The following is a 22,958-nucleotide window of genomic DNA, read 5'->3' as shown; positions in this document are numbered from 1 at the left end:
GATTACAAGTGTGAGCCACTGTGCCCGGCCTGTCCCACAGTTTTACCAACATGATTATGGGTGTGGCTTTCTGTTTATGCTCCTCACTACTATTTTTCTTCATTTGGTCCCTTTTCTAATCTACCTATTTTCTTTGTCATGATTTTACACTCTTTTCATCTCATTTCAAACATTTCTGACACTAGTAATCATATTGTGATTTATGATATAGTCTTTTTTTTTTTTTTTGAGACAAGGACTCTGTTGCCCAAACTGGAGTGCAGTGGCACTATCTCAGCTCATTGCAACTTCCACCTCCCAGGTTCAAGAGATTCTCCTGCCTCAGCCTCTAGAGTAGCTGGGATTACAGATATGCACCATCACACCGAGCTAATTTTTGTGTTTTTAGCAGAGGTGAGGCTTTGCCATATTGGCCAGGCTGGACTCAAACTCCTGGCCTCAAGTGATCTACTGTCTTGAGCCTCCCAAAGTCCTGCGATTACTGGCATGAATCACTGCACCAGGTCCTTATTGTATACTCTTTATGTAATGACGCCATAATTAAAGTTCACAGAATTCTGAGACCACCACCTTTGTGTCTTCTGTCATTTACGGCACATAGTTTACTTCTATGTTTTGAAATTGTGACTTGTGAACTCTCCTTTGGCATGGTTTTATCTGTGCCAGTCTTTAGAATTTGAGCTGAGCACATGTGGCTCAAATGTGATTGTGTGTTTGCTTCTGCCAGGCATCACACTGCTTTTACCTGCTGCAGGCCATTTTTATATTAATTTCTCGAATGGGCAGGCCCCAGAGCCCACGGTGAATATAAATCTGAATACCTAATCTGTGTGGGGCTCAGGCTCAAGGTTATGCATTCTTAAGACTTTGCTCTCACTCAGGGCACAGACATATACAGAGGGGCTTCCTCAGAGCCCCCCTGCATGGATTCGGAACGATTTTCTAATCTACCCTGGTGTTGTTGCTGGAACACCGTGTTAAAGGTCTAGATAATAATAATTATAAGAACAATGAGAATAAGGCAGAGTAAGTGAGAGGAAGAAAAGGAAAGGGAGGAGGAGAAAGCCGATAGGAAGAAGCACTAATAGAGCATATGGTCCAGGCAGCCTTCAAACCCTTTAATGCATAAATTCGAGCCCACACTTAACCCCCGTGTCCTGTTATAATAGAACCCAATTCTTTCCCCTTTAATCCAGCCAGCATTAACCTACAAGACCCACCAGCGTTAACCTACAAGACCCACCTATTTCCCTGTACTTTAGCTACCTTCTGGCGCCTACCTAATGGAAATTAAAACCCTAACAGTCCCATTTTTGCCAAGTTGAACTCACAGTCCTGGGTTTGGCAGATCTATGGCCCACAATAGCTAGTGGAAAGGTGACAAAATTTCAAATCCATCTCTTGACTGTGAGCCAAGAATCATAAAAGTATTAATGGGAGGTGAGAGATCCCAGTAAGTAAAAATATACTTTGAAAATAACCATGTGCCCAGTGTACACTCGACCATAATGACTGCATAATTTGGAACTGGCTCTTCTCCAAGAAAAGGCACTGAGCACATGTGTTGAGCTCCTGCTAGACTATGTAAGCTCCATGAGGGTAGAATTCTGCCTCCCGTGCTCGCCACTTAATCCCCAAAACCAAGTCAGTGCTTGACACTAGTGGACAATTAGCAGCTCTTCCATCCATTTATTATTAAATCAATAATATAAACCACTGGCCCATGATGATCTTAGCTCTTGCAAAATATAAATGCTTTTATTAATAGCAAATACCATACTATTTACATATGTATTTAAACTCTTTTATGCATGTAGTAAGTGCTATATATAAAATATGTGGCACTTATTATGTTCTAGGCATTTTACACATTTTAACTCAATCCTCACAACTAACTCTTGAGAGTTCTCATGTTTCAGGTAAAAAAATCAAATATGGGCGTATAAGAGGTAGAAATGTGCAAAGGTAGGGGTGTGTGTGTGTGTCTGTGTGTGTGTGTGTCTGTGTGTGTGTGTATTATGAGCACAGCCTATGAAATTATTAGAAATAGCAGTTGTCCTCAGAAAAGCAATTCATTCCTGGGTTTAGTGAAGAACTGTGTGCCAACACATTCAACAATTTTAAACCTTCTAAGACAAAGATGAGTAAACTTTTTCTGAAAAGAGCAAAACAGCAAATATTTTAGGCTTTGCAGGCCATGTGATTTCTGTTGCAACTACTCAACTCTGATATTGTGGGAAGGCAGCCATACACCATTGTAAAGGAATGGGTATAGCCGTGTTCCAACAAAATCTTATTTTAAAAAACGGAAGACTGAATTTCGCCCATGGGCTATAGTTTGCTGACTTCTGGAAAGAATATTTTAGGCTCATCTCATTTTTCCCTCCAGGAAATGAGAGCACTGAGATTCACCCCAATCTCACAATAGAGACTACATTATTTTTAAAAATCCATTAAAAACAAAACAAAGAGGGTTGGTGATCTTAATTTTTAAAATCACCGGAAAAGAAGGAAAAAAAGAGAAACCCTATGCTGTTTTTCCTATCTGTTTCTTAATCATTCCCAATCAGATTCTACATTCTTGTGCAAAACTCCAAAAATGATTAAAGAAAGCTGTTTGGACAACAGTGGAGAAATAGCCATTAATGCAAAAGTGCCAATATTATGCTCAAAGGCAAATACCACTTTTGTTTGTCAGTTCATTTCGGATTATTAAAGAAACATGTACAGCAGACTGGAAACAAGTAACTATTTAACTGCACAGCTATTTAAACACACAGACCTAAGATCTGTTAAGGATCTTTTTAACTAAAATCTAAAAGGATCTATTTAATCTAAAAGGATCTATTTAACTAAAATTGTAAAATATGTGTAATATGTCTGATTGGATCTGAGCCACTATCAATGTAGACTCTTATATAAGAAAATTGTAGATTTCAGGGGAAACAAAGAACAGCATAGTTCAATGTGCATCACGGGAGTACCATGTCTTGGAGGAGGGGCTTATGCTAAGGGTTGCATTAACGACCTGGTTGGGGTGGAGGGGGGAATCTTTTGTCTCCAGTTGGCCACACTAATGCATCCCCTTCCACCTTCTAGGAGCCAAAACTCTGTCCTGAATTGTTACCATTGTTTATAACTTACTTCTTTTTTCTTTTTTTTTTTTTTTTTTTTGGGGACGGAGTTTCGCTCTTTTTACCCAGGCTGGATGCAATGGCGCGATTTTTGCTCACCGCAACCTCTGCCTCCCCGGTTCAGGCAATTCTCCTGCCTCAGCCTCCTGAGTCGCTGGGATTACAGGCACGCGCCACCATGCCCAGCTAATTTTTTGTATTTTTAGTAGAGACGGGGTTTCACCGTGTTGACCAGGATGGTCTCGATCTCTTGACCTCGTGATCCACCCGCCTCGGACTCCCAAAGTGCTGGGATTACAGGCTTGAGCCACAGCGCCCGGCCTATAACTTACTTCTTAAGGCAAATCTCCCACATAACCTGAGCTCTCACAAAGTCCTCACTATCCTGACACACACCTCCTAGAAACCCTCACCTGAAAGAGGAAGCCACCCATTTTCCACAAACCTCCTGAAAGTTCTTGCCCTACCCCAAGCCCTCATCACTGCCATAAACCCTTTGAGATAGCGCCTGCCTGAAAGTGGGCTCAGGAAGAACTCCTCATAAACATATGTTCAAACATATCTTCAGTGAGGAAGGAAATAGACTGCCTATGAATCTTCCTTCTCCAAACGTGTATTAGCATTTATTAGAACACGTGCCAACAGTAGCCTCACTCTTCCACTGCTACTTCTTGGTTTTAATTCATTTCACTCAATCCCTCAATCCTAGGTTTTGCAAAGGAAAGAGGAAGATGCATTAGGGAAAAGAATAGACACTTTAGGAATACATAGCTGTAGCTAATAAATTCTGGAGCCAAACTCTAATCCACACATGCCTCCATAGATTTCACCTTGAGCACCATTTTCTAAGCATCGAGTGGCAAAAAAAAGAGAAGCCAATCCAAACCCACAAACTTCCTTGTAAAATCCTCCCTTAAAAATATTAACAAACCTGTTTTTACAAAAAGAAACACACAAAAGATAAGACTGAAACTAACACGTTTGATTATATAGAAGGGGCGAGTAAAGCTGGAAGGAAAGAATAGCAGAAATTCTTTGGCAGGTAAAAAAAATCCTTTTCAGTGTCATCCTTTTGTAGACTTTTCAGCTTCTGGAAATGTGCCAATGTTTTACATACTCACAGATTAACCTAACTGTATTAAATGACAAAACCACAGTGAATAGGGAAGAAAAGAACTAATCCAACATCCTTTTGAACACAGATATGATATACCCTAGACTAAAAGCAAACATTAAACAAACCAATAGATTTGTTTGTTTTTTTGCAGTGTGTACAGATTGGCAGTTCTAAAACTATTTCTATGATTGACCATATGAGTAGATATATTTAGAATATTGGGAGCCATGTTTCTCTCTCTCTTGAAAGGGGAGTTATAAATATTAAAAGAAGCAGGGCTAGAATAAAGCCTGTGGTATGGGCAAAAGATAGACACTAAGATGCAATAAAACAGATAGATAGATAATAGAAAGATAGATGATAGATGCACGATTGATAACAGATAGATGATTGATAGATAAATGATAGATAGATAATTGATAGAGAGCAAGAGAATGAGAGTGTGCGAGACAGACAGACATAATGGTGTGACACTCCAGAAGCAATAGGCACATCTAGTATCTACATTTTGGTTTCAAAATACTGTTATCCACAAAAAGAAACCAGAACTCCTGGAAGAAATGGTTTGTTTTGGGGCCAGACAGAAAAAAATAAGAAGAGCTCCGAATGTAAAGTTTGTGCCAGAAAGTAAGAAATAACTTAAAGAAATATGGGGACATATTTAAAAGACATAAGAGACAGCTTGAAATAGCTCCCACCTAGCAAATCTGGAACAATTTGAGCATCAAAATAAATAATGATAATAATGGATTATAATCCATCAAATAAACTAAGAATCTACCAGTCCATACTCATACAAAAAGAAAAACAAATGTGGAAGAAGGAAAAACCTTCTTTACAGTAGAATGCCAAATAATAAATGTAGAATAAACAATGAAATTAGAAAAATTATCATTTGAGAAACATTATAATAGTTACTGACTCAGGCAAGAATCAGTAGACACTAAAACAAGTACGTGAAATTTTCATGAGAAACAGAATATGTACATGTCTCAAAATAGCTCATCATAAGCTATTTACTTAATGCAAGGGAAAATATGTATCTGGCAGATTTCACCTTAAGCAGAAATTTATCAATCAAGACATTAAACTGTAATGGTCATGCTGGACTGGGAGACAAGATCTTAATGCATTCACGGTAGGAAGTTGGACTTGATAGTTTTTATGTAAAGGAGGCACCCTCACAGGGCCATATCCTTACAAAATGTTGGACTAGAAAAATAACTGCTTTCCAGAAAGGGAGATGACAAGGAAAGTGTTTATATTGGCCTAAGCTCTATGTGAGAGAAAACTGTCTCTCCTGTGAATTTGTAACCATGGACAAGCCCTAAGTATCTTAAGATAAGAAATCAACATAAAATGTTTCCAAGTTAGTAGCAACCAAAAAGCACCCTTCTGAAGGAGCACACCCTTAAGCCGTGTTGTGAAGAATTTCCACACAAGTCCACAAGCCAAAGTGGCAGGTCATACAAAGAAACCAGCCCATGAATGAAAGTCAGTATAAACAAGTAACAAGAATTTAACCCTAGCCAGGTGCAGTGGCTCACGCCTGTAATTCCAGCACTTTGGGAGATGGAGGCAGGCAGATCACCTGAGGTCAGAAGTTCGAGACCAGCCTGGCCAACATGGTGAAGCCTCTTGTCTACTAAAAATACAAAACTTAGCCAGGCATGATGGCAGGGGCCTATAATCCCAGCTACGTGGAAGGCTGAGGCAGGAGAATTGTTAGAACTCAGGAGGCAGAGGTTGCAGTGAGTCAAGATTACACCGCTGCCCTCCAGTCTGGGCAACAGAGAGAGATTCCTTAAAAAAATAAAAGAATATAATCTTAAAATACTTTAATAATAGAATTATTGAATTCAGAATATAAAATAATCATGATTAAAATATCAGAATAATTAAAAAGTTAAAAAAGAAAGAAGCACCACATAAAATTCCTAGCAATGTTGAAAAAGAAGCAAATATATTTTCTAGGAATAAAAGATTTCCTCGGCCGGGCGCAGTGGCTCAAGCCTGTAATCCCAGCACTTATGGAGGCCAAGGTGGGCAGATCATGAGGTCAATAGGTCGAGACCATCCTGGCCAACATGGTGAAACCCCGTCTCTACTAAAAATACAAAAATCAACTGGGTGTGGTAGTATGCGCCTGTAGTCCCAGCTACTCGGGAGGCTGAAGCAGGAGAATTGCTTGAACCCAGGACGTGGAGGTTGCAGTGAGCCGAGATTGTGCCATTGCACTCCAGCCTGGAGCCTGGCGACAGAGTAAGACTCTGTCTCAAAAAAAAAAAAAAGAGATTTCCTCATTGAAAAGAACAGTCTAAAGAGTAGATTAGAAAGGGGAAGAGATTTAGTGTCCTAAAAACCAGATATAAAGAACCCAAAATATCATTTATAAAATCAGACAGGTAGAAGATATTAGTATTAAAAGACATAGATTGTCCAAAGAAACTGTCATAAATCTAATTGAGAGAAAGAATATGAATATAAATTATTGAGAAAAAAATAATATTTTAAAGAGTTAAACGTTAAAAATTTTCTAATCCTGGTGAAAGATATAAATCTGGATTCTGGGCCAGGCACGGTGGCTCACGCCTATTATCCCAGCACTTTGGGAGGCTGAGGCAGGTGGATCACGAGGTCAGAAGTTCAAGATCAGCCTGGCCAAGATGGTAAAACCCCATCTCTACTAAAGATACAAAAGTTAGCTGGACGTGGCGGTGGGCGCCTGTAATCCCAACTACTTTAGATGCTGAGGCTGAGAATTGTTTGAACCCGGGAGGTGGAGGTTGCAGTGAGCTGAGATTGTGCCACTGCACGCCAGCCTGGGAGACAGAGCAAGACTCCGTTTCAACAGTAAGTAAGTAAGTAAATAAGTAAGTAAGTAAGTAAGTAAGTAAATCTGGGTTCTGGAAGCACAAAGAAATCTACATCCGGGCTGATGGTAGTGAAGCAGCAGAACCCCAGAGACAAAAGACAGTAAGCCTGAAACCCATCCAGAGAGAAAAGAAAGGTCACCTACAAAGGAACAATCCCTAGACTGAAAACACACATGTCAACAAAGCCACAGGAACCAGAAGATAGTAAAATGTCTTTGAAATGATTGGAGACAACTCTCAACCTGGTACCCAACTAATATCTCAATAGTGACTGCAGACTGAAGATATTTTTGCATGAATAAAGATACGTTTACCACCACAGATCTTCTGTGAAGGAAAATGGATACATAGAGAAAGTCTGAGATGCAAGATGAAATGGTGAGCAAAACAACTTCATGGGTAAATCTGGACAAACACTGATTGTTAAGAACATCTACAGTTAATATATTAAATAATATCTGTGTGACACCAAAAATATAAGTTAATGTATTTGTCAAGAACGATGTGTAAGATGGGAGATGAATAGCTGAATTTAAAGCATTATTGAATTCTATATTCTGTATTACAGGGAAATAGTAAAGACACCGATTAGTATTAGACTACGTTAGCTTTTCCAGGTCAGTAAGGGATAAAATGGATTTACAAAAAAAAAAGAAACTTGGTCAATTTTAAGTAAGGTGTAAAGGATGGAAAAAGATAAGAAAAATGTAGGGTAATAGCACAAAATAAATAGTAAGTCCAAAATTACCGGTAACATCAACAAATTTAAGTAAACTAAAGCTATCAGGTAACACACAATGACTGTAACAGAATTTTTTAAATGCAAATAAAGCTTCTCTACAAATTACTCACCTTGAACTTGAAACACAAATATAGTGAAAGTTAAAGAATAGAGAATCAATGCATTAGGTGAGTACTAAAAAAATAAATATGATACAGGTGTGTTAATATTAGATAAAATAGTCCTTGAGGCAAATATTAAATTACTAAGAATAAAAAGAACCATCATACAATATGAAAAAGAAAAATTGACCAGAAAAATATAATAACTCTTATTTCATATATATTTAGCCTTTAAGTATTTAAAGCAAAATTGCCAGAGTTACAAATAGAAATGGACAAATATCATCCAGGGAAATTACAATGCACATTTTTCTCAAGGAAACATGAAATACTTTTAAAAACTGACCACATTTAAGTAATAAAAATGCCTCAACAAATCTCAAAGAATATTTCTACACACCCCATTCTCTACCCACAATGCAATAATTAGACATCAATAACAAATACCCTCTTTTAAAATCTCCAGATGTTTATAAATTAATAGCATATTTCTAAGTAACTCATGGATCAAAGAAGAAAATCTAGTGAAATTTAGACAGTAGTATGAACTACAGTAGAACAATACCACATATCAAAATCTATGTGAGACAGCCGAAGCAGTACTTGGATATTTTAAGATGCATATACCAGAAAAGAAAAGATTAAAAATTAATGGATAAACGCTCAATTCAGGATGTTAGAAAAAAGAAAATACAATGAAGGAAGGAAGTATTAGATATAAAAACATAAAGAAGATATTGAGAGGAGCTATACAAATATATATACACAGCAAGTGAATAACTTGATTCCAAGGAATATACTCTAGAAAAATTCTACCACAAGTACAGAAGAAGACATAAGCAAAGATATTTACAACAAATTAATTATAGCAAAATACTGGTAACATCAATAGTGGAAGGGTTAAATACACTGGAATATATCTATCCAGTGGCATTCTATTCTACACAGCAAAGGAAATGAATAATTTTGCTCTACATAAATCAACATAAATAACCCAAAAAAGTTTAACATTAGAATTTAAAAGTTGCAAAGGTATACATCCATCATAACAAAATGCATATAAAATTTGAATTTTGTATAATTAATATGTTTTAAGCTTGCAGATATATATGAAGTAAAATGATAAAGACACATAGTGGAATGATAAAAACTGACTTCAGGGTAGCAGCAGCCTCCTACAAGAGAGAAAGGAAATCTATAGGGATAAATAATGAGTTTTCACTGTACGGTAATAGGTTTATTTTCTTAAGCTGGACAAACATGTTTATGATACTATTTTTATACATTTTTATATCTAATACATTTAATAAGTTGTAATAAGTATAAATATAAACCTGTAAGTCATAAGAAGAAAAACAGGAAAATGTTTTTACATATTAATATGTTAGAAAGCCAAGAAATGCATCAAAATTCAGAGTAAAACATTTGTCATAAATTTTTTAAATTATATTCAAAAATTTTCAAACAGATGAATAAAGTTGCAAGGCAAATCATACACCAGGAGAAAATATTTGCAAAAATACAACAATATGTAGAAAAGTGTTTCATACTCAAGATATTTAGAAAGTTTTTATACATTCATTAAGGAAATAAAGACAACACAAAAACTGAACAGGAAAAATTACAAATGATTACTAAAGGTATGAAAAAATGTGCAACTTCACTAGTAATCAAAAAGGTGTAAATTAAACAAATGAGATATAATTGGGAAATTTTTCCAATATTAAGGATTTCAAATGTTGAAAAGAACATATGAAATAATCCCTGTTATATGTTTTTGACAGAAGTACGAATTACTGAAAAAAAATTTAAGTCAATATTGTTAGAGCCTGCCATCTATCAATTCAGCAGTATGAAATTTTCTTATCCTTTAACCTTGTAGTTCCAGTTAGAAATATATTGTTGCAGCATGTTTGTGACAGTCAAAATCAGAAAACATTAAATGCCCATCAAAAGGGGAATAATTGACTGAGCACAGTGGCTCACTCCTTTAATCCCAGTGCTTTGGGAGGTCGAGGAGGGCTGATCACCTGAGGTCAGGAGTTTGAGACCAGCCTGACAACATGGTGAAACCCCGTCTCTACTAAAAATACAAAAATTAGCTGGGCATGGTGGCACATGCCTGTAATCCTAGCTACTCAGGAAGCTGAGGCAGGAGAATCATTTGAACCTGGGAGGTGGAGGTTGCAGTGAGCTGAGATCACGCCACTGCACTCCAGCCTGGGTAACAGAGCGAGACCCCACCTCAAAAAAAAAGGGGAGGGGTACAAGAGCAGGGAGGGGGAATAATCAATAAATCGTAATAGTCTAGCCCATAGAATACTAGCTGGCTATTAAAAAGAATGAGGTACACTAACAATAATACCTAACATTATTCAATGTCAGGCAATGTTCTAAGTATTTTACATATATCAACACATTTTATCCCAAAGAACTCTATAATGTGAATCTCAGTCTCCACATTTTGCAGATAAGGAAATAGAGGCATAGACATTTAGATAACTAGTATAAGATCACTCAAAGTGGCAAAGGCAGGCTTTGAATTTAGGCAGGCAAATGGGAGAGCCCAGGAAATTTATACTGGGTGATGTTGCCTCCTATATGAATTGACATGGAAAGGCTTCCAAGTGAAAAGGTATGCACATAATGAGAAATATGACAGGCTGTACATATATGAACATTCCAAGAAAGGTGCCTGAAAAGTTACATGCCAAAGGGTCGAGGGTCATCTTGTATGGGAAAGGAAGGAAGAATACAAAGAGGCCACAGGCAATCTTCATTTAGACCTGTACTTCTCAGATGGGACCAGCAACCACATATGTGAATATTGCCTGTGTAATTAAAACAACCCAACACCCAACACAAGGTAATCAAAATCATCTCTGACCTTCTGGTGAAGATGGTTTACTCCCATTTCCTCTGTCCACAGCTTTGACTCTGGGCTTTGGTTCCTTTCTTTTTTCTAAATCTTTAACTGGAAGAAAAGTAGAGATACAACACCATGTCATATTAAAGTCTAAAAGAAAATATTCAATGAGTTTTACTAAAACCCTTGCAAGCCCTAAAAGTATTTATAGAAATGAGCTCCATGGTACAAACTCATCCCCAAATATTAGAACTGTTGCTTTTTTTCAACCTTGTCATGAGAAGACACAAAAACATTGAAGGAATTACTTTGGCTAAGTATGCAGTATGCACAATGTGTCACATATATTTAATCCTTCATACCTGCTTTAAAATCAGCATAATTATCCCTGGCTTATACATGATGGAATGAATAACCAGGAAACTAAAATCTATCTCATAAAACCAGTTAAGTGCTGGTACGGGGTTAAAGCCATATCTTCAAGTCTCTGGACTTAGCCTATGAACTTGGTTCCCGTTCTAGAAAGATTTTAACCATGAACAGCCTCATTTGGAATTGCTCCAACTGTATATATATATATATTAAAAAAAAGTGAAGATCCTTGTAATAGTCCTTTTCAAACATAAGAAGTTTCTCTATTAATAAATGGTAGTTTTTCTTTATGGATTTAATTAGAAAATATTAAGGAACCAAAAATGTCTTCTGGCCTTTTAATAAATTCATATCAACCTATACTCTTAGCTTAACTTTCCACTGCATTCTCTCCTTAAAACTGCACAGCTGCTTTTCTGCCAAATAGCACCTTAGGCTGTTGGAAGCAGTCAAGACCCTGCCAAATGGCAATGGTTCTTGCACAAATAAAACACCCTGTGAAAATGCAGAAGTGAGCCAAGGTATTTCATTTAATTGCTACCTTCACTTCATGGAAATCAACAGATGTATTGGAGGGCAAGCTACATAGGGGAAGCAGCGATTTCCCCTGAACCACCCTTGCTGCCTTCTCCGGGATATTGTTCCATTCATCCTGTCTTTATCATATCTTCCTCCTCTTTCTTTCCACTGTCTTTCATCCCTTTGCTGAAATGGTTTGAGAGTTGTCTTTTGCCAAGGTCATGTCACCCTAATTCTATTATTCCTTGTCTTAGAAACCTTTCTTGGCTTTCTGCTACCCAGAGATTAAATTCCAAGATTAAAAAAAAATTTTTTTTAACATTTTAAAAATAAAAATTTAAGATGCCTTGATCCTGATATGTATAAATTTTTATAATAATTTTTAAAACCTCATTCACTGACTACTTTATAAGCCTTGGCACTTTGGAGCATCCCCCCCGCCCACACCCCCCCATACACACACCACTTTCTTTTCCTTCTCAGTCTTTACAATGGCTTTATCCTGGTTTTCTTCTTTCGAATACTCCTTTTCATTCTCATTCTTTGGGCCCTTTCTCTACTACTATTCATGAAACACAATTATATACGAAGGTTGCCTTGTGTCTCTGTACAACCCACCTGTAATTTTGCCGCCCTACAATTTAAATTCTGACCCTTTCATCAATAATTTCCAAATCTGTATCTTCAACCCCACCCACACATGGGCTGTCACTCCAAATTACTTGCTTTTCCACAACAGAGTATGTCTGCAACTTTAATAGGAGAAAGATTGTGCTGAATGGTGCTGGAGGTAGGAATGGCTCTAGGAAAAACTAATAATAAATTCAGAGTTAGAGACTTGGAGAAACTTCCTTGTTGAGCCAGACTTTCAAAGAAAGGCAGGGAGTTTGCAGGCAAAAATTGATAAAATACATTTAAAAGAGAAAAAAATTTCCAAAATAGAATGTGGTGAATTCTTATAATTTTATGTTGCCTCAGCATCCATTTTAAATATGTTAGACTTACTCTTACTAGAAACATGCTCAGTCACATTTGACAGTTTCCAGTCCTATAACATATCCTGAAGCTTTAGTTCCTAAATATGGTTAATCCAGATATCTGCCTTATACAACTGCTCCCTGCCCGTCTTTCAAAGTCTAGTTCAAATGTCACCTTTCCAGTGAAGTTTCTGCCATTCTCGACTCGGGAGTTACTCTTATTATTCATTATTCTCTCCTAGATCTATTTCTACCTTCTACTTCCCTATGGGAGAGCTGCACACAGCCCACTTGACCAGCCCCACTGACCCTCATTCTCTGCACAGACTATGTAGATAGGCCACAGTGACCACCTCTCAGTCACAGTGTGACCTCCTGGAACTCATGCCTGCTTGCTTTAAATCCACCAATTAAAACCCTCCTCGAAGAAACCTGGGCATAATGCCCTGGACTCCAATAAAGACCTTTGGCTTATGTATGCCCCCACTTCATGTGCTCCCTGACCTCCATGGGTGTGGTCTCTAAGCATACCATGCAACTCCTAGGACCTGTAAATAATAAAACCTTTATTTCCATCTCATGTCTCTCTTAATCATTGAAGAAGTGACCTCCATATTTAAAGGTCCTACATTAAAACACAGAGTTATAAAAGCAGTCTATAAACAAACAAGAAAAAATAACAGACATTTTGGAAGCTGATCCACTACATCACATACAAGATGTAACATATACATCAACCAAGGTGCAAAATCAGTTGGAAAACAGATTGTGACAAGCAAAATGTATTTCTTACAACAACAATAGCTACCATGCTCTGCTATGTGGTGAAGTCAGCTCATCTGTGGGGTAATAGGCACATGTTATCACCCTCATTAGCAGGTGAAGAAACTGAGGCTGGAAGTGGTTGAATTGCTTGTGGCAAGTTTGGAATCATAATATCTGTTAGATCAGACATGGCTTTCTGTCTTAGAAATTCAAAGATCATTTCTTTTTTTTCTTTTTAAGACCAAGTGTTTCACTCTTGTTCAAGCTGGAGTACAACAGCACTCCCAGCTCACTGCAACCTCCACCTCCCAGGTTCAAGCAATTCTTTTGCCTCAGCCTCCCATGTAGCTGAGATTACAAGCACACACCACCATGCCTGGCTAATTTTTTGTATTTTTTAGTAGAAATGGGGTTTCACCATGTTAGCCGGGCTGGTCTTGAACTCCTGACCTCAGGTGATCCGCCCACCTCAGCCTCCCAAAGTGCTGGGATTACAGGTGTGAGCCATCTCACCCGGCCCAAAGATCATTTCTTATGTTTTACTGTGTATCATAATATGAACTCATAAAGAATCCAAATCCCTGCACTAAATGCAAACTTATAACCACAAGGCTTTATCTTGATCACCACTTTCCTGGATCTAACCACGGAAGTTTTCTAGGAAGGGGAGACTAGGCTTTAGCTCCATCTCACAGACAGCAAGAATGTAACTGAAATGCAGAAGGGAAAAGAAAGCTATCCAAGCAATTTCCATTTTATTCTTACAAACTGCTATTTGGGCAGAACAAATCCCTCTATACTGCCAATAAAAATAACACAGCTAAAAGCATTTACGCTTGCGTATCATTTATCTAAGCTAACCAGTTTTACTGTTTCTCTACAGTTATCTTAGCAGAGTTAAGCAAGATGGAAACAAATGAATTTACTTTTAAGTGCTTTGAATAAGTAGCCTGGGAAAGATTTATAAGGCTCTCTGCATTTCTTCCACTGTTCAGTCAGTGGAATATTTTAAATAATCAATTGCAAAACCTCAGACTAGAGGAAGATAAATCATTTCTCATCCCTTTTACTGCTTCTCACAAACTTTAAGTGAAGTTATTTCAGCTACTCACGTAGGAATGTTGGAGGCCAAAAACTAAAGTATAGTGCCAGTAAAATGAGACAGAAGGCTGATTTATACCAAAAAATAACATAAAAACCTTTTCCAGAGTTCCCGGACAATGTGAATCTCAAAAGAATATAACATTTACAACATGTGTATGTCCTGCTGACAGGTGAATTTGCACAATGTCTTTGTTCAGAAGTTTCAAGAGGTAGCTTAGCAAAGTTGTGTTTTCTTTTAATTTTTTAAAAGAGTCACAAAATATTGGGTTGGTGCAAAAGTAATTGTGATTTTTCTAATAGAAAGTAATTGCGAAAACTGCAATGACTTTTGCACCAGCCTATACGTCTCACAAAACATTACTGAGAAGAGGAAGAGCAAAAAGGGAGGGAGAGGGTGTAAACAAAATCTAGATAGAACATTGCTGCACACGAAGTTCCAGACCCACAGCCTCACAGATGTATGGATTCATCTGACGGCAGAATTTTTAAAGCTACTGTTTAAAATTTAGAAAAAATCTACTTGAAATGATATCTATGATTTGCTTTAAAAAAATAGTAAGAGAAAGAGTTTGGGGGGATAAAAGACATAAGACTGGCCACGAGCAGCCAATTGCTGAAGCCAGATGATAGCAACTTAGGAGTTAATTATATATCCTGATGATTTTTTATTAAGCTTTAAATTGTCCTTAATAATAAATTGGGTTTAGCAATGAAGTAACAGAAAGTGAATTAGGATAGGCCTCTTCTGTTTGCACTCATAATACAAAAAAGTTTCACCTTTCACATGTGTAATGCCACTTTCAGGAAGAGGGTGTTGCTGTAGTCTCTGATCACTAGAATATAAGGTCCGTAGGGGCAGGGATTTGTCATGTGCTTAGTGCCTAGAAAGCAGTCTGGCACTTAGTAGGTATGTGGCATACATTTGTTAAATGAAAAAAAAAAAAAATGAATGAATGAATGTCTCCTGAGAGACAGAAGAATCAGGGCCTGTGTGGACCATTTTTAAACTCAATATAAGAAAATGCTTCCTAAGGAACTGTGGACATTGACTGGACCACCGCAGAGTTTTCTTTCCTACTTAGAATGTCCTCTGCACATCCTATTCTTTCTCCAAATGCCCAACTGGCTATTTGAGAATTGGGTCAAACATGAAGCTTTTCCAAGCCTAGCCTCTCCACAGCCCATTACTGGGGCAGAGAGAGTACCTCTCTTCACAGAGCTCTATATATACTTTCTCCAAGACTTATCACATTGTATTTGTTGACAAATCAGCTCATCATGGAGTCTGGCATAGAACATTCCCTATGTCAACTGATAAACAATTGGAAAGAGTTAAATTCCCTGTTGCGTAGGTTGTTTTAGTAGAGGCCAGACTGGCACTTTCTTGGGATCCTATAGAGGAGATGCGGGCATGATCCATTCAGTCCTTCACATTTATGGAGCACCTTTTATATGCCAGGCCTATCATATGCAACTGTGATACCATGAGAAATAAAAATCATTGAGTTACAGTCTTTGTAAAACTTACAGGCTTGTGGGGGTCACAGCGAAGTAAATAAACCATTACAAAATTGTGTGATAGCACCAGAAGGGAAGCTCTAGATGCTAGGAAATCACATAGGAGGATGCCTGGGTAAGGTTCAGGAGCCAATGTCAAGGAGCACATCGGAAACTAAAGCATAGAGGATAAGTAGGGATACAGCAAAATGGGGAAAGGGAAGGCTAGAAATTGTTAGAGAGAGGAGGAATTCATGGGAGGTAGAACTGAAGGTCTTCCAGGATCTCTATACATCTTAAAAAATCTAGAATTTTAACCTGTTAAAATATGTAACACAGACTCAAATCCAAGGCTGGGACAGAATCCTGAGGAAGTACTTTCAGACTCATAAATACATACTTCTGAATTGGCCTTGAGCTGGCTTGCTTTCTTTATCTTTATTGTATGCAATAATTTGAACAGTATAATTCTGGTCTGGCATGAGACCTTGAATAATTGCTTTAGTTGCAGTGTTCTGGAGATTCAGCTGATTAGTTTTTCCACCTATAATAAAATAGAAAAATAAATCAGTTCTACGAAAGAAGGTTACTGTGTACATTAAGAAGCTTTATTAATTAGCAATTGAGGTGCTAAACAGTGAAGGCATTTTTGGAAATGTGTTTTATTTTATATATTTAATATTGTATATATTTATAGTATATATCATGATTATTATATGGTGAATACATTTAAAAATACAAAAGGTGAATACATTTAAAAATACAATATATATGTGTATTGCACCTAATTACAATACAGTTTTCATTCTCTTTTCAGCTGTACTCATTTTTCATTAGATAGCTTTAACAATTGTTGAAATTAGAGAAAACCAAATTCACGAAAATATTTCATCATAACACACTACTGCTTTAACATAGTAGGAAAATCCATAATAAAAGATTACAATACAACGAGGCCTCAGTATCAGATATACTCTTCAAGGAATGAATTCCACTTAAAAGTGAAGGGGAGGCTGGGCACCAAGGCTCATTCCTGTAATCCCAGCACTTTGGGAGGCCAAGGCAGGTGGATCACCTGAGGTCAGAAGTTCAAAACCAGCCTGGCCAACATGGTGAAACCCCATCTCTACTAAAAACACAAAAAATTAGACAGCCATGGTGGTGCTCGCCTGCAGTCCCAGCTACTCAGGAGGCTGAGGCAGGAGAATCGCTTGAACCCAGGAGGTAAAAGTTGCAGTGAGCCATAACTGAGCCACTATACTCCAGCCTGGGTGACAGAGAGAGACTCCGCCCCAAAAACAAACAAACAAACAAAAAAAGTGAAGGGAGAGATACGAGCAAGCCAAATGTAATTATTTACACTGGAATTTATTTCTACGCCCTCTCTAAAGTGAGTCAAAGCATCCTTGAAACATGAGCAATTTCATTATCTTAAATCTGACCACAGATGTCTCAGGATACTGAAGGAATCACTCATTGGCTACTCAAAAGATAGGTTGGTTCATGAAAAAAATGTCAAAATCCCATCACCTCTCCATCAAATTAGACTGACATCTAAGCCTTTCTTGAAAGTGCTGATAATTACTCAACTTTTATGCAGAATTCTACATTTTACTTTTCTTCTCTAATTTTTACCTGCAATTACTGTGTCTGAGAAAAGGGAAATGGAAACTTCTGTCTCTCTAGCAGTATCAGCAAGAGATGTCCGAAATTTGCGGAATTAGTCAGACATAATACAGATGATAATGTAATTCAATCATAGTCGAACAAAATTAATATTTTTAATTCAGAAATTTGATGCTGCTATTACCTGTGCTGCCTACTTCTGGAGGGCAAAATGGAGTCTTTCACTTGCCAAAACCCATTTCCCTGTATGCGTTGATGTTCAAGATGTTAAATCTGGTTTCTGGAACTTCTATCATTTAAAACTCATCTTCTAAAAAGTGCACCTACATATCTGTCACTGTGTGTGTTTCACTGAAAAAAAAAAATTGTGGCCGGGCGCGGTGGCTCACGCCTGTAATCCCAGCACTTTGGGAGGCCAAGGCGGGTGGATCACGAGGTCAAGAGATTGAGACCATCCTGGTCAGCATGGTGAAACCCCGTCTCTACTAAAAATACAAAAAATTAGCTGCGCATGGTGGCGCGTGCCTGTAATCCCAGCTACTTGGGAGGCTGAGGCAGGAGAATTGCCTGAACCCAGGAGGCGGAGGTTGCGGTGAGCCGAGATTGCGCCATTGCACTCCAGCCTGGGTAACAAGAGCGAAACTCCGTCTCAAAAAAAAAAAAAAAAGTTTCTCGAAAAAAAAATCCTGTATATTAGAGTCTCTCTTTGAGAGTTATGGAGTGTATTATTTTATTAAAGGCTTTGAGATTCCTGAAACAACAACAACAAAGCTTTAAACTCTGTTTAAACCAGCATTTCCCAAATTTATTTGACCATTAAACCATTGAGCTGCATCATAGCTATTAGCATCCGGCAGAATACCATGGAACACGCATTAGAAAGGCTGGCATAAACAATAGTTGGACCATGTCTCATGGTGTTGAAACAGCTATAAACATTTTGCGGCTAAATGTATTTATTACTATTTTTATTTACTATGTTTAATCAAATAGATACCAGATTGTCAAGACTGATTGTCTTGATTGCTGCAGTGAGGAAACTGCAAAAATAAACCTAGCATTCAGGGAGAAATAATTTGCTTTCATTCCCTATTTTTATTTTGTCACAGGAGATGTCTAAGCAAGAACTAGACATCTACTTCTTGGGTACACTCTTCAAGAGGAGATTGAAGGATTCAGATTAAGGTTTGGTTCAGAGGCTACCTAAGTCACTTCTACAATTCTATGATGCCTCAATAACACTTGATTGGGGGGTACTTAATAGTTTGGTATTATCAGCAATTCATCAGGAAAAGTTAGGCTACCAATCACCTAAAGGAAAAAAATTACCTTTCAAGATTAGACATGGGGGATTCTCAGAGGTACCAAAAACTGGTAACTTGTATTTTAACCTTTCGAATCATAAATGTTCGAGAATCTTTTCAAGTTAAATTTAAATAAGCTATATTTTTAAAAATCAAAGAAATTTCAAAATTGAGTCATATTCCAAAATGAAAACTCTGAACCAGGTTTGAGTATATTGTTTTCCATAACCGAGTCACCTCTGCATGACATGGGAAAAGTGGACATCTAGTATTGCTCAACCAAAAGTCATTAATGAGCTTCTGGATAACATTTCTTAATAAAAGATAGGTCACATATCCAACCTGCATGATCTGCACATGTATCCCAGAGCTTAAAGGATATTTAAAAAAAAAAAAAAAAAAAAAAAAAAAGATAGTTTTGGGCTGGGCACGGTGGATCACGCCTGTAATCCCAACACTTTGGGAGGCCCAGGTGGGCAGATCACCTGAGGTCAGGAGTTCAAGACCAGCCTGGCCAACATGGTGAAATCCCATCTGTACTAAAAATACAAAAAGTAGCTGGGTGTGGTGTCGGGCACCTGTAATTCCAGCTACTCAGGAGGGAGACAGGAGATTCACTGGAACCTGGGAGGTGGAGGTTGCAGTAAGCCAAAATTCCAGCCTGGGCAACAAAGAGTGAAACTCTGTCTCAAATAAATAAATAAATAAATAATTTAAAAATAAAAGATATGTCCTTTTGGCGACCAAGCAAGAAACCAGGTGTTTCATCTGCTTGCCTTGTTCGAATGTTTACCTCAACTCTTGAGTAAGGCATCCACATTTTAATGAACAAAAAGCATTGTTCTTCTTCATTGTATCTTTTAGAAAAAGGTCTACCACTGAAAGGAGTCTAGCTTCATATAACCCTCTTTATCACCAATAAAAAAAAAAAAAAACGATTACTATATTTACATAAATATACATATTATACAAATATGCTATTATTAAGTACTTATTATGTACTCTGTGAAAATGGATCCTTGGAGAAGAAATGAGACCTGAGAGCAATTTTATGACAATCATAAGTAACATTTACTAAGCACTTACTATAATGACATCACTGTTCTAAGGGCTTTATATTTATTTTAAGTCTTCACAACCAGTACTTCGCAAATTTAATGTGCATAGGAATCAACTGGAGATCTTTTTTAAAATTCAGATGCTGATTGAGGAGGTCGAGGGTAGAGCCAGTATTCTGCATTTCTAACAAGCTCTCAAGTAATGCCAATGCTGCTGATCCCAGATCAACCTTGAGTTGCAAATTCATAGAGAACTCCACAGGTGGGTACAAATATTGTTTGCTCATTGTATAGAAGAAACTGAGGCACTGAGTAGTTAAATAACTTGCCTGAATCACACTGCTTATAAGTCAATCAAGCTTTGAATTCAAGCAATTGAGTTGTTGATCCCATCTTCATCTTCAAAACAACCATGTAGCAGAGGCAGTTTCCCTACATGCTTTGCATTATTTTGGTTGATTATATTTGTATAATAAAACATAAAATATGAGAAAGAAAAATTTAACCAAATGATGCTTAAAGATCATTATTTAAAGACACTTCATTCAAAGCATCTTTAAATAATGAAGTATCTTTAAGCATCATCTAAACATCATCTTTAAAATAAAGATGCTTAATTTAAAGCATCCTTAAGTAACTATTCATGACCAAAAAATGTGTTCAACTTATGCTTTTCCTGCCTTATCACTTATTTTCACAATGTCTACTTTGCCTTTATAATTTTAATGTGTAATGCTGAATATTAGTCTGTTGAGTTAATTAATCATAACTTATTCAACCAGTCACAACTATTGGACACTCAGATACATTGTATTTTTTAAGCGCCAATGAATTCAAAGTATTCATTTTATGTCTCAACAGAAGAAGTACAACTTGTTGATTGTCTGATAATTTTTGTCTGAAAAGAACTATAGCCAAGAGTCACTTTTTACTCTTTGGAGAACATTATTGCATTGATTAGAGGGTAAGACTTTAGCCTCTAAACAAAACAAAAAGCTTTCAAATAATCCTAACACAATGCTTGGCACTACATGTTTTTTGTTTGTTTGTTTGAGACGGAGTCTCGCTGTGTCACCCAGGCTGGAGTGCAGTGGTGTGATCTTGGCTCACTGCAACCTCCACCTCCCAGGTTCCATCAATTCTCCTGCCTCAACCTCCTGAGTAGCTGGGACTACAGGCACATGCCACCATGCCCGGCTAATTTTTTGTATTTTTTAGTGGAGACGGGGTTTTACCATATTGGCCAGGCTGGTCTCAAACTCGTGACCTCATGATCCACCCGCCTCAGCCTCCCAAAGTGCTGGGATTACAGGTGTGAGCCACCACGCCTGGCCAGCACTACATGTTTTTAGTTACCCATGAATAAAACGTTGCTAATGCTCTACAAAATACGGCCAATTGTTTTTACCTGAAGCTGGAGTCACAAGAAGTTTGTAACCACCAAATTTCCCTCTTGGAGCCTTCCATGAAATCTGTATACTGTCATGAGATATTACATTATATCTTAACCTTGTGGGTGAAGCCACTGAAAAGGAAAAACAAAAATAATGTAAACATTATAACATTTAAGCTCCTATTTGTTAAATCAAAAAGTCAAAGTAATATAAACAAAATACACATAAAAGACTTCCTCAGCCTCAAAATACATATATTTTTTTACAATCCCATTAATGAACTCATCAGTTTGCAAAATAACACAAACCTAAGAGCATTTGTTTCTTACCCAAAAGATATCCATTTGTCAAATAGTAGTGACCTTGTGACAAAGAACTAAGAAGTGTTAGAATTTAACACTCTAGCCAAGTTTAATAATTAAAGCCAATTTTGTAAAATGTTTTGATTATGTTACAAGGATAAATTTTTCTCCTTGAAACATGTGAGCTTCTATAATCTACTCTACTGAAAACTGTTGCATGTCCTTAGGTTTTTCACTTGGGTAATCTAATATTTTTGATTATATGATAATTTGAGAAGGCTGTTACGGATATATTATGAAAATCAGATATTCATTTTAAAATATTTGAAAAAGTGATTGTAAAGGCATTCAGGACCAAGTAAAAGATAATTATGTTTTATAAACTTGGATCCAATTTTCAAAGATAACTGATTTATGCCTGTCAGAAGCATACAAAGCACATGGTCATGAATCAGCACAGAATGTTTTATCTTTTCTGACAGTTTACAAAAATGAATAGATCTGTATTACTTTTTGTGTAGGTCATTCAAACTTCAAAACACACTTCTGGAACTCTACACAAATGTTCCAGTATTTCAAAAAAGGTAAGAATGTTTTTATTATATACTCTCTAACTTAGTTTCTTAGAAAAGCTAATACTTAACAGAAAAGTTAGCCTTTCTTACCTACTTTTAAGCCCAGCCTTTCTTTCTCATTTTAAAAAACAATATAGAGAAAGAAACAGACATTTTCCTACATAGGCATGGGGCATAATATGGGGTTTGGATATTAGTTTCATTCCCAGTTCTACCACTTAGTTAATAATCTTGAGCAGGCTATGTTTTTTTCCAAACCTGTTTCTATTTATAGAAAAGGTGACAGCAATACTTTTTTGCAAAGGAGAGATGACAACTTTAAATAGGATAATGGATATAATGAATGGAATGCATTATAATAGGGGATCAATAAATATTTGTTCCCTTTCCCCTACTTCATGTAATGATTCAGCTTAAAAGCTCACTTAATCTTCAAAACATACATTCCTATTCCAATTTTATAGATAAAGGAAACAAGGTGCAACTAAGATACTTGCCCAAGTCCACGTACTGGTGAAGGACAATCTCTGACCCCAGATGAAATGCACTGTTTCTTTGAAAGATTATTCATATTAAGAAGTCACCCTCAGCCAGCTGCAGTAGCTCACACCTATAATCCCGGCACTGGG

General features: G+C 37.1%; 1 protein-coding gene across 4 annotated transcripts in view; it reads right to left on the bottom strand.

Moving 5' to 3' along the window:
- Positions 1 to 22,958, bottom strand: part of COL14A1 (collagen type XIV alpha 1 chain) — a 257,258-nt gene that overhangs the window by 199,583 nt on the left and 34,717 nt on the right. For all 4 annotated transcript variants that reach the window (XM_032252681.1, XM_032252674.1, XM_032252687.1 and 1 more), the window contains exons 3-5: positions 21,467 to 21,583; positions 16,471 to 16,614; positions 10,858 to 10,944 (exon numbers count right to left, since the gene is read on the bottom strand). In XM_032252681.1, coding sequence (XP_032108572.1) covers positions 10,858 to 10,944; positions 16,471 to 16,614; positions 21,467 to 21,583 — 348 coding nt within the window. The remainder of the gene's footprint in view (positions 1 to 10,857; positions 10,945 to 16,470; positions 16,615 to 21,466; positions 21,584 to 22,958) is intronic.

Source organism: Sapajus apella, unplaced genomic scaffold (assembly GCF_009761245.1).
Source record: "Sapajus apella isolate SASKATOON/1434 unplaced genomic scaffold, GSC_monkey_1.0 scaffold3, whole genome shotgun sequence".
Taxonomy (NCBI): Eukaryota; Metazoa; Chordata; class Mammalia; order Primates; family Cebidae; genus Sapajus; species Sapajus apella.
This window is presented reverse-complemented; position numbering and strand designations above follow the sequence as displayed.